The 12,274-nt window shown below is 61.3% G+C and overlaps 1 protein-coding gene across 2 annotated transcripts in view; it reads left to right on the top strand.

The window, feature by feature from the left end:
• Positions 1–10,599, top strand: part of KIAA1671 (KIAA1671 ortholog) — a 78,979-nt gene extending 68,380 nt beyond the window's left edge. For both annotated transcript variants that reach the window (XM_056114485.1, XM_056114484.1), the window contains exons 3-8: positions 2,308–2,557; positions 5,536–5,710; positions 7,292–7,416; positions 8,205–8,347; positions 9,938–10,020; positions 10,493–10,599. In XM_056114485.1, coding sequence (XP_055970460.1) covers positions 2,308–2,557; positions 5,536–5,710; positions 7,292–7,416; positions 8,205–8,347; positions 9,938–10,016 — 772 coding nt within the window. In that variant the 3' untranslated portion in view covers positions 10,017–10,020; positions 10,493–10,599. The remainder of the gene's footprint in view (positions 1–2,307; positions 2,558–5,535; positions 5,711–7,291; positions 7,417–8,204; positions 8,348–9,937; positions 10,021–10,492) is intronic.
• The last annotated feature ends 1,675 nt before the right edge of the window (positions 10,600–12,274 follow it).

The raw sequence follows: 12,274 nt of genomic DNA on the forward strand, positions 1-12,274 counted from the left end.
CCCCACCGGCCCCGCCCACAGCCCGGACAGCCCCGCCCAATCCCCCGCCCACATTGTGTCTGGACACGCCCACAGCCTGGCAGGTCCCCCCCCCCCCCCCAGCAGCCCCGCCCACAGCCTGGCAGAGCCCTAGGTCAGCACTGGCCGGCTGTGGGGTTTTTCCTCCCTGTCATGTAGAAGTGAAATGAGGCATTGTCCTGGCAGCTGCTACACCACCAGCGGGCTCGAGCCTCCCCTTGTTAGGACGAGGAATGTGGGGGAGTCCCAGTGAGGAATGTGGGGAGCCCCCAAACATCATCCGGAAAACTCCAGGAAAAGTCCCAGAGTGGCACGTGGGTCGGGAGAGAAGGCAGATGTGCAGTCGCCGGTTGGGGGGAGGGGGACAGGGAGCAGCTTCAGGACCAGGTTTCTGGAGCCTGCTGCTGCCCGTAGGACCGTGGAGGTGGCAGGAGGAGAAGCCGAGCCTCCTAGGGGGGCGGAGAGGGTCGGTCTCCCGCCTGGGGACGAGGTTCCCAAGGTTTTGCTGGGTGAAGGTTGAACGTGTGAAGGAGGAATGAATGAATGGATAAGCGGAGTCCTGCCCAGGGCTCCCGGCTCTGCTCAGACCCTGCTGGCCCGCGCTGACCCCCAGACACCGACTGCGGCCAGTTTGAGCCAGGTGTCTGTTTACATGCCTCTGCCATTCTCTAACCATGCTCTTGCGCTGTTTCACAGACCCCCAGGAGCCTCGAAACGCTGTCCAGTACACACACAGTCCACCCCCGGGAAAGCCAGTGACACGAATTCACAAGCCAGCACATCACGCTCTCAGATCTCACGTCAGGGCTGTTTATTTGTTATTATTATTAATTATTATAACAATGGGCTGGAGCAATAGCACAGCAAGTAGGGCGTCTGCCTTGCACGCAGCCGACCCGGTCGACCTGAGTTCGATTCCTCCACCCCTCTCGGAGAGCCCGGCAAGCTACTGAGAGTATCTCGCCCGCACGGCAAAGCCTGGCAAGCTCCCCGTGACGTATTCGGTACGCCAAACACGGTAACAAGAAGTCTCACAATGTTACTGGGCCCGCTCAAGAAAATCGATGAGGACAGTGACAGTGACAATTTTAACAATGCCTGGCTGTATTGTTAAAACAATAACAACGATAATAATAATCAAGCCCACAAGATCCGTGTGAGGTAGTCCAGGGGGTCCGGGAGGGGCTGGCAGTGCTCAGGGCTTACTCCTGGCTCCGTGCCTGAGAATTACTCCTGGCGGTGTTCGAGGGGACTATATGGGGTGCCGGGGATTGAACCCCAGTGGGCCACGTGCAAGGCAAGCACCTACCCTGCTCGGCTACTGCTCTGCCCCAGGGCAGGGTTGGTTTGTTTGTTTTATTGAATCACAGCGAGATACAGTTACATAGTTACTCATGATGGGGTTTCGGGCTACAGTGTTCCAACACCGTCCCTCCACCAGTGTACATTTTCCCACCACCAGGGCTCCCAGTTTCCCTCCCACTGCCCCGGCCTGCCTCAATGGCAGGCACTTTTCTGTCTCTCTGTCTCTTTCTTTCTCCTTTTTGGGCATTACGGTTTACAGTACAGATATTGAAAGATTTATCATGTCTATTCCTTTGCCTCCCTCCAGCACTCAGTCCTTGTCCAGAGTGATCCTTTCCGGCTACCATAGTCCTAGAGGCCCCTTCTAGATCCCAACTGCCCTCCCCTTGTGGCAGTCTTGTCCTTCCACTTGTGGCAAGCTTCCGTCCGTGGTGTGTGTGTGTGTGTGTGTGTGTGTGTGTGTGTGTGTGTATGTGTGAAAAGCAGTGGGGTGCAACCAGGCCGTGGAGCCCTTTGTAAAAGTATGCAGTGCTGGTTGGTATTTTGGGAAAATAGACAGCACAGAGGAGGGTGTGTGACATGGGCATGTTTGCTTTGCCCTGAGTGCAGGGGTCCAGCATGCTGCCCACACACGCCTCAGCTGTTTTTTTTTTTCTTTTTGGGTCACACCCGGCGATGTTCAGGGGTTCCTCCTGGCTCTGCACTCAGGAATTACTCCTGGCGGCGCTCAGGGGACCCTATGGGGTGCTGGGAATCGAACCCGGGTCGGCCGTGTGCAAGGCAAACGCCCTACCCCCTGTACTATCGCTCCAACTCACACACAGGGCCCCTCCTCCATCAGCGCAGAGCTGGGGGTTCTGGCGTGGACAGGGCAGGGCTGGTACGCCCCCTTCCTGCCCAGGAGCTGTGGGGGGGGCACCACACCCTGGCCAGCTGCACATCCCCCCACCCAGTCTCCAACCGCGTCTCCCCGTTTTCTCCCAGCCCGGCGCCCGAGTCCCCCTCTCCAGACGGCAGCTCCGCGTCAGCGCGCAAACAGCCCCCCAGCAGCCGCCTGTCCTCGCCGTCCACCCCATCGGAGCCCCCCTCGGCTGGGGACAGCGCCCGGGAGCAGTGGAGCGCCAGCGTGGACCGCTCGAGCGCCGAGCTGGACTCCCCAGACAGCACAGAGGCGCCGCCCACGCCGGACGCCCACGCAGCCAAGGCCACCGACGACGACTTCGCCTTCATCGATGTGAGTGGGGGTGTCCCTCCTGGCTTGTTCCTTCCCCCTGAGCAGTGTCGGGAATCGCCCCGACAGAGGGCAGAGGGCAGGATCTGGGGCCCCAGCGACAGCACAGCGGGTAGGGCGTTTGCCTTGCACTCAGCTGACCCAGGTTCAATTCCCAGCATCCCATATGGTCTCCCCAGCACCTCAGGAGTGATTCCTGAGTGCAGAACCAGGAGTAACCCCAGTGCATCGCTCGGTATGACCCCAAAAGCGAAAAAAAAAAAAAAAACAACAGAGGGCAGAATCTGTGTGTATGAGTGGGTGTGTGTGTGGGGGGCTGGTGCACAAGACTCAGGTCTGCAGGTAGCTGGGTCACACAGGCCAGCATGGCTGTATGTCTTAGGATAAATGTCTTTACCTCTCTGAACTTTCTCATCCACTGGGACCCAGCTCAGGGCGCAGCGCCCCAGCTTCCCGTGTGTTTTGGATGTTAAAACAGACCGGTGACGCCCTCATTAGCGATGCAGCAGCTCTGGCCTCAGACCCCAGGGACGGAGGCCAGGCAGCCAGCGTGAGATCGGCAAGTGGTGATGTGCCGTCGGGAGTTTAAAGTGGGGTGAGCGACATGTGCATTCGGTAGCCAACCGCCGCCTCTCACTCCGGCTGGACGAAACAGGAGCGAAGGAGGGGACGGGGGCCACCAGGCTGGTTGGTAGTCTGTGGCACTGGAGCACTGTCCTCCCGTTGCTCATCGATTTGCTCGAGCGGGCCCAGTAACGTCTCCATTGGAGACTTTGTTGTTACTGTGTCTGGCATCTCGAATACGTCACGGGGAGCTTGCCAGGCTCTGCCGTGCGGGCGAGATCCTCTCCGGAGCTTGCCGGGCTCTCTGGAAGGGGCGGAGGAATCGAACTCGGATCAGCCAGGTCGGCCGCATTGCAAGGCAAACACTCTACCCGCTGGTAGTGGGTGGTAACCAGTGGCCGTTTATTTGCGTTTCGCAGCATTAGTTATAGAGAAATCACGAAGGGTTGGGGGTAGCAATGACACAGAGGTGTGGCTGACCATTATTGTAAACAATGAACAGATGTCAGGTTCTTCCTGCAGGGGAAGTTCTAGGAGCTACTCAAGGACAGACTCTGATCCTGGGGCGGGGTTCCATCCAAGGATCCCCTTTCCTTAGCCAGTATGCATTAAAATCGTCATCTTAAATTCAGTGCTTACCTCAGAAGAATCTGGCTTCACAAGTCAAAGGGTCTGATTTAGGGATGGGGGCGGTTGACAGGTAGGGGAAGCAGAGCACAGAGGAGAGGGTCGAGGTAAACACAGGATTGGGGGTGCCTGCTGGAATTGGGGGTGCCTCGGGAGCACTGTGGTGGGAGTCACTCAGTAAGCCTAAGCTCCCTAAGGGAAAGGACTAACCCAAACCTGTGCTGTCCCACAGGGTGTGTCCAGCCCCGGCTCAGGTGGGACATCACTGCCCCCAGTCCCGCAGAGGCCTGCCCAGAGGGGCGGCACCCCAAGGGCTTCCGTCTGGGGCCCAGCTGCCGCCCTTCCGAGGAGGCAGGTCTCTGAGCGCCGTGGATGGAGAGGGCAGATGGAGAGGGCGGCACGAGGCTGCCTGGGGTCCCCCAGAGAAGGCCGCCTGCCTGCTGCACTGGGGCCTCCCTCAGGCCCCCGAAATACCGATCAGGGTCTCCCGCCGGCATCTCGAGATCAGGTCAGAGACAGGGAGAGACTCACCTTGAGCCTGCATCGCTGGGGCAACCCCCTCCAGCCCCCCGTGGGCCCCCGGGTGCTCTGGAGGGTCCGGTTAGACAAGGTGCAAACGGCAAGGGTCCCCGAGAGGTCACTGCCCCAGAGCCCGGGGCACTGGGCACAGGGCCACCCCTCCTCATGATCAGCGTGAATCAGCCACCGACCCCGCTGGGATGTGTGAGGCCCCGGGGTATGTCGGCCCCCCTGCCCCCAAACTCCTGAGGCGCCCTGCGGGGGTTCGTGGCCTTGGCGTGACCCGGTGCTGGTGTCCCCTGGGCTCTGCACTGGCCGCTTATGAACAAGTGCTGAGATTTACGGAGGCCGGGAGTGCGTGGGAGGCGGGAATCCCGTCCTTGCCACAGCAAGGGGACAGGACCAGCCGCCGGGAAGGGCTCTCGGACCCTTGCTTTAGGCATCTCTGAGGACTCACTTGGACCGTGCAGTTGATGAATCAGTCAACAAACACGTGTTGGTTGTTGTTGGTGGTGGTGGTGATGGTGGGGAGGGGGCTGCTCCTGGCTCTTTGCTGAAGGTATTCAGTGGTATTCATGCAATGCCATGGCTCAGACGCAGGGCTCCCGCACACAAGGCCTGTGCTCCAGCCCATCACATACATGCATGAACACACATGCACACCCATGTACATGCATACACGAACATACATACACATGCATGCACCGATACATACATGCACATACACGACTCACGCACAAACACGCGTGTGAGCGCGTACACGGCATCTCCCCAGCCCCAGCCGCATGACCGAGCTTCTGCCATGCACTCAACTTGGCTCAAGCTCCCTGCAGGATGAGGCCACGAGGAGGGCCGAGGCCCTTCCCTTCCCACCCCCACCCCCGCCCCCACGTCCAGGCCCTGTGCTGAGGCTCCGGGGACATTTGACTGCTGTCCTGGGGCCCTGCGCTGCATTGAACCCGGAGGTCAGGGCTCAGCTGCTGTTGATGCAGCCTGAGGGGCTGGGAGTGCTCAAGCCTTCGAGGGTGTGTCCGCCAGCCCGGGGGTCCCATCGCCGGCAGCACGTGGAGTGAGGGAGGGAGGGAGGGAGTGGACGGTCGGATGAGGGCGGGAGCCGTCGCCCGCTGGTAAGGTTCTTGCCTTGCGCGTGTGCGGCCCTGGGTTCTGGGTCCAGCCCTGGCACACACAGACCGAGTAGGGACCCGAGGACACGGTCCCCGGCCCCCCTCGATCCTCCCCCTGACCCCCACCCCTCCCCTGCTGCCCCACAGCAAACCTCAGTCCTGGACTCGAGCGCACTCAAGACCCGGGTCCAGCTGAGCAAGAGAAGCCGCCGGCGTGCGCCCACCTTGCAGTCCAGCCGCCGCAGCCGCCTGGGCCGTGCCCACACGCTGGAGCCCTGGGAGGAGGCGGCCGACAGCGTCTGGATGTTCAAGGACTCCACGGGTAGGCCTGGCCCCCGCCCTGTCCCTGTCCTGCCTGGGCAGCGCGTCCTGTCCCTGCGCCCGGGGCCATCAGCACCGACTGGCCAGGCCTCCGCCTGCTCTTCAGGCCAGCTGGGAAGTCCGTTTTGTTTCTGTTTTTTTTTTTTTGAGGGGCTTCGCCCAACCAGTGCTCAGGGGCTCCCAGCTCAGTGCTCGCAGCCCAGGCGGTGTCTCCTGCATGCAGAGCACACGCTGAGGCCCCTCCGCCGCTCCCTGGCCCCAGGAGAGAGTGTTTGGGTTTCTTTGGGGGCTGGGGGTGGGCTGAGGCTTTCATCAGCTTTGCGGTGGGGCCATTTCTGCTCCCATCCTTCCGAAGTGCCCAGTAAACGCCCCCCCCACCCCCACCCCACACACACACAGGCTGGCGGGCGTCTCTTGTCCCAGATCCTCGAGCCAGTTCAGAGATTTATCCGTCTGGCTGGGGGTGCTTCTGTGTGGGGTCACACTGAACAGGTCCGGGGGGCAGCTGTCTATCGGGGTGCAGTGGGGTGCTGTCTGTGAGCCTCTAAAGAAAGGAGGAACCCTGGTGTGTGTGTGTGTGTGTGTGTGTGTGTGTGTGCGCGTGTGTGTGTGTGTGTGTGTGCGTGTGTGTGTGTGGTGATGGGCAGTTTCTTTCCTGAAAAGGGGGCAGTGGGCAGGGTCAGTCTGGCACCCTCAGGTTTAGGGGGTGATCTCTGTGACTCCCAGCTCTGCGCCTCCTCCTGCTTTAAGAACTCTGAGCTCCACTAATGTCCCCCCCCATCCCCACGCCTGCTCCCCTTCCCCCCCCCAGGTGCTGTGGGGCTCAGAGCACGGGTGTGGGCAGAAGGGGGGTGCACAGCCTGTCAGCCCCATGGGTCACCTCCCCCCACCTCACAACCCTCCCCCCCCCACCCCCCCCGCTGCTGAGGCTTCCCTGGTGCCTCCACCTCAGGGAAGCCTTGAGCAGTAGGATGTAGGTGTCCGGCTGGGCCGCGAGCACTGAGCTGGGAGCCCCTGAGCACTGGTTGGGTGAAGCCCCTCGAAAAAACAGAAACAAAACGGACCTCCCAGCTGGCCTGAAGAGCAGGCGGAGGCCTGGCCAGTTCTGAGCATCAGGGGGTGGGGAGTCCCTGGGGACCCCAGACCCAGCTCCCTTTATGCCCCTGGTTCTCAGAACTGCAGCTGCCAGGGCCCAGGGTGGCCCAGGAGGGGAGGGGGCACCTTCTGGGCGTGCCCCGTCTCCTGGCTTGGCTTGAGCGCCTCTTGATCCCCATCCTGGCCCCCGCCCCCCACGCCCCCCAAGTGTGGCCTTGGGCAGGGAGCAGGAGGAGAGGATACAGCCGCCCCCCAGGGAGGGGTCACGGCTAGTCCCACGGGGCTGAGGCCATGGGAAGGAAACTCGGGGTGACTCCCGAGAGCCCCCCGCCATGGGGCCGAGGGAAGTGCCTCAGTTTCCCTGGCTGGGCCGGAGCGGGTGGTGAGCGGGTGCTGAGAGCGGACGGGGAGCTGGGGGGGGAGCCGCGGGTGTGGGGTCCCCCGCCCCTGCGCAGGCTGGCGGCTCCAGCACCCCCCTCTGCCACAGAAGAGAAGCCGCCCCCGAGAGAAGAGTCGGAGGAGGAGGAGAAGCCGCCCCGGGCCGAGAGGACGCCTGGGGGACACGCGCAGAGGACGCCGGCCTTCCCCGGGGTGGACCCTGCCGTGCTGAAGGTGCTTGGCCCCGTGGGAAGATGGACAGAGGCCTGGCTCTCCCTCCTCCCTCCCTTCCCTCCGCATCCATCCTCTTTTCCGCATCCCTCCTCCTCTTTTTCTGTCCCCCTCCTCCCTACCTCCCCTTCCCTCCGCTCCCTTTCTCCCTCCTCCTCCTTCTGCCTTGTCCTCCCTCCTCCCTTCCCCTCCTCCTCCCTCCATCCCTCCTACCCCCTCTCCATCTTCTCTCTTTCTCCCTCTCCCTCCTCCCACCCTCCTCCTCCTCCCTCCCTCTTCTCTACCTTCCTTCCCTCTTTCCTCCTCTCCTCCCTCCCTTCTCCTGCCCCCCCTCCATCTTCCCTCCCTTTTCTCCCTTTCCCCCTCCCTCCTCTTCCTTCTTCCTTCCTCCCCTCCCTCCTCTTCCTTCCTCCCGCACCAGGGGGTGCTCCACGCACCCAGCCATGCTCAGGGGAGCCACGTGGTGTCAGGGACCTGTTCGGGGTCAGCCACATGCAAGGCCTATACGCTCTCAGTGCAAATCCCCGTGGACCTCTTTTGGAGTCCAGACCCGGCCACAGCGGGTGGCTCTCCCTGCTCCTCCCCTGCTCCTCCCCTGCTCCTCCCCTGCCAGGCGCATGCTCCTCTCATCCCGGGGGCCCCACTCTCGCCCTCTGTGTTTCCCTCCTCCCCTCATCCCTGGGCTTCCGGCTGGGTCCTTTCGGGTGCCGGGTACCCCTTCCCCAAGCGGCAGCGCCAGGGGCTGGCTGGGACCTGGCCCGGAGACATTCACAGACTCCCCCTCTCTCCAGGCTCAGCTGCAAAAGAGGCCAGAGGCGGACAGCCCCGGTGACCCCTCCAGCTGGACCCCGCAGCCCAAGACCCCCAAGTCTCCCTTCCAGCCTGGGGTCCTGGGCAGTCGTGTGCTGCCTCCCAGCATGGAGAAGGACGAGAGGTGAGAGACACCCCCACCCTCCAGGTCGGGGTGTGCTGGCCCTGGGGGCCCCCGCCCAGGCTTCAGAGCTCAGTGGGCGCCGGGGACTTGGTGGCACTTCCCCAGTGCAGACAGCAGGGGGCGCTGCTGGGCCACTCATCAGACCTTTGTGTGTGTGTGTGGGGGGGGGGCCCTGTCCGTCATCCACTAACAAGGTTCCCAGGTGTGATTTTGTTTTTTTGAGAAAAATTATTTCCGGGGCTGGAGCGATAGCACAGCGAGTAGGGCGTTTGCCTTGCACGTGACCGACCCGGGTTCGATTCTCAGCATCCCATATGGTCCCCTGAGCACCGCCAGGAGTGATTTCTGAGCGCAGAGCCAGGAGTGACCCCTGTGCCCCTGTGCATTGCCGGGTGTGACCCAAAAAGCAAAAAAAAATTATTTCCAAGCGTGATGGTTTTATTGTGGATGAAGGTGGGATTTATTGTGTGTGAGCTGTCGTGAGGACACAGGGAAAAAAGTAAACAAACAAGCAAAATTCCTGAAAATATTCTAATGCACACTGAGATCTGTTGTTCTAAGTTTCAGAGCCACAGCTGGAAGTGCTCAGGGCTGACTCAGGGGGACCCCATGGGATGTCGGGGATCGGACCTGGGTTGGCTGCATGCAAGGCAAGCGCCTTCTTCACGGTGCTATCTCTCCAGCCGCTGAGGACTTTCCTTCATTTAAATGTCAGGAAACAAGTCTTATCTCTCCAGAACCAGCCTAGTTCTAAAATAATAATAATCGCTGTCACTGTCCTCCCGTTGTTCATCGATTTGCTCGAGCGGGCCCAGTAACGTCTCCATTGTGAGACTTATTGTTAACTGTGTTTGGCATATCGAATACGCCACGGGGAGCTTGCCAGGCTCTGCCGTGCAGGCAAGATACTCTCAGTAGCTTGCCGGGCTCTCCGAGAGGGGCAGAAGAATCAAACTTGGGTCGACTGGGTCGGCCACGTGCAAGGCAGACAAGTCTTTCCCGCTGTGCTATCGCTCCAGCCCATAATAATAATAATTTTGAAAAGAAAGAATGAGCCGGAGAGATGGTGCAGTGGGTTTGGCACTTGCCTTGCATGCAGCGGACACAGGTTCTGCCGTTGGATCCCTTGACGCCTGCCGGGAGAGATCCCTGAGCACCCAGGGTGTGGCCTAAACGCCTCGTTCTCCCCTCCCTCCCCCAAAAAAACCTTCTCAGAAATCTAGAGCAGTGTTTGAGCACGTATCTATGCCAAGACCCCGTTGACACGTAGAGTCGACCTAAAGAAGTCTCCCCGCCTTTGGCGCGGGCAGTGAGGTGGGGTGGCAGACGGAGGGGTGGGTGGTGGAGCGAACTTAGCCCAGGTGGGCGCTTGTGTTTTCCTGGAGGGGCTGGCACATTCCGCTTCTCAGTCCCATGTTTCGGCCTTTGTGGCAGCCCCTCTCTTGCCCATCAGGTGACACCGACCCCTCTGCAACCTCTGCCGCCTGCCAACGCCCAGCTGTGCTCGCAGACGGGGAGTCGGGGGTCGGGGGGGGGGGTTACATCCCCAACAGTGCCTCACACCACCTCTCGCTGGCTCTGTGTTCCCAGATCCGACGTGGCCTCTCCCCTGTGGCTGACGGAGCTGAGGTCCAAGAAGAGGCAAAGTCTGTACGAGAATCAAGCCTGAGCAGGTGCAAAGGGCTTGGGGCAGACCAGGGTCCCCAGCAGGGGTGGTCCCCCTCCGCGTGGCCTGCGCAGGGACAGGGAGGATGTTGGGGCCAAGTCAGAGCCAAGTTGGGTCCCTGGCACCACATGGACCCCGGTCCCTGCCTGTGTGTTCCGGGTGTCCCCTGGTACTCTGGGCCTGAGTATCAAGTACCCCCCGGAGCCCCCTGCTGTTTCCCCGACCCTCTCCCTGCTTGGGACCCCCTACTTAAAGCAATGTGCTTGCTTTCCTTCCATCGCCGTGCCAGGGAGTGTCCACTAAGCCTCCGACAATCCATCAGAGGAAACTTCTGGGCCTCAGCTCTCCCCAGAGTCCTCCCCGGCCTGGCCTGCGGGAGTCGCTCTCGCAGGACGTAGCAGAATGGGGCGTTGCAGACTTCCAGGCCGAGGCTCACGGGCGCCCCGCTGACCCCGGGACTGTCCCTTCCTTCCACACAGGAGCACTGCCATGTCCAGTCAACAGAAGCCTTAACTGTCAGAACGGAAGACGCGGTCGCGCCCTCCCGCACTGCGGCACCCACCCGGGGCCCCTCCCAGGCGGTGGGGAACGCCGGCCTCGGGGGGGCCTCAGGCCAGGGGACCACCCCAAGCACCTCCAAGGCGGCCCAACAGCACTTCTGGCTGGAAAGAAGACAGCCCCCTGCCCCCTGCAACCGCTCAGGGCTGTGGATCGTCCCGGGCACGTCTGCGTGAGACTGGACCCTCTTCCCCTGTGTTCTGGAAAACCCCGGAATCCTGAAAGCTTCTTCCCCTCTCCACCTCCCCCTGCCTCTGCCCTCACTCCACTCAGGGGCTGGTTTTCTTTTTGTTTTGTTTTTCTCAAAGGACTTTCCTAGGGACAAAGGAACTGCGCGTTTCCCACTGTCGTCTGGAGCGGGGGCTTTCCGTGGCTCTGGTGGGCGAGTCTCTCTCCCTCTTGGAGACCCCTGAGTTCCGAGCACGCCCGCGTGTGCCCGCACTGTGCCAGTGCCCCCTCCTGCAGGGCTCTGTGCGTCCCCGCAGGCCCGTTCACCTCCCTGTCGGCTTTAGAAGGCGATAAAGCAATAACTCCACCGGTTTCCCTTGACATCTGCTAATGCGCTTGCGTTTTCATGTTAAAAAAAAAAAAAAAGAAGGAAAACGGGGCTGGGAAGGTAGGACAGCGCGGAGGGCACCTGCTTGCATGGGGGCTGACCAGGGGTCCTTCCGCAGCATCCCAGATGGTCCCTTGAGCCCCGCCAGGAGTCAGCCCTGAGGATGGCTGGGGTGTCACCAAGAACAAACGAACAAAAAAGAACCCCTCCCACACACAAAACAAACAAAAAAGCAAACAAACAAAAACAAAACCCAAACCATCCGATCATCTCAGGTTCTGCACCCCCCTTACCCCGGCTTTTGAAAAGCTCTTTTATTCCTCGTCTGTGATTTTTCTGGTTTCTTCTTGGCGCTCCGGTTTCTGCGGGGTCATCTTAAGGCCTCTTGGCTGGTCTCTCCAGGCCCTCCTGAGTTCCTTTGCCTCCAGACCCTCTTTAGAACACAGCTGGGTGTCTTGCGGGCCGGCAGGGCTGGGGGATGAGGGGGGTGTTTTCTGTTTTAGGGGTCTTCGGTGCAGTGCCAGAAATCGCCCCCAGGGCCCGTCACTTGCAAGGCGGATGTTGCCCCCCCCCACGTCCCCCGCCCCCCGGGAGTTTCATTTTGTTCTTGCGTCTCCCGTCTCCCCCCCTCTAGCCCCCAGAGACCCCCCCCATCTGACAAGCACTGTATAGAGGTCCGAGTGCAGGGAGGGAGGGTCTCACTCTGGAGGGGTGCCCCCTGCAGGCCGGGTGACCGGGTGGGTGGCCCCTGGTGCCTCTTCTGTTCTTGCCAACCCCGTGCTCATCGCCCCTGGAATTCCCCAGATCTGTGGGGACGTGGCCCGCCCCACTCTCTTCTCTGCCCCTCCCCTTCATGCCAATCCTCCGCATCAACTTCCCCCTCCCCTCCCCTTTCAGTTCCTGCGATGTCCCAGGGATCTAGCAGACACCCCCGGTTTGGTGCCCCTCCCCCCCAACCTGCCTGCCTGGAGCTGTTTTCAGCTCAGTGCCAACCTTGCCTGGGAGATGCCCCCGGCGGGGAGATGCTGGAGCAGCTCACAGTTGGCTGGTGCTGGCGTCGGGGCTCCCAGGCTGGGCTTCCTGATCAGTCTGTGCCCACATTGGTGAGATAGGGAAGGGGGTGGGTGGGTACACACATGAACCCACC

This window comes from Sorex fumeus, unplaced genomic scaffold, assembly GCF_029834395.1.
Source record: "Sorex fumeus unplaced genomic scaffold, SorFum_2.1 ptg000025l, whole genome shotgun sequence".
Taxonomy (NCBI): domain Eukaryota; kingdom Metazoa; phylum Chordata; class Mammalia; order Eulipotyphla; family Soricidae; genus Sorex; species Sorex fumeus.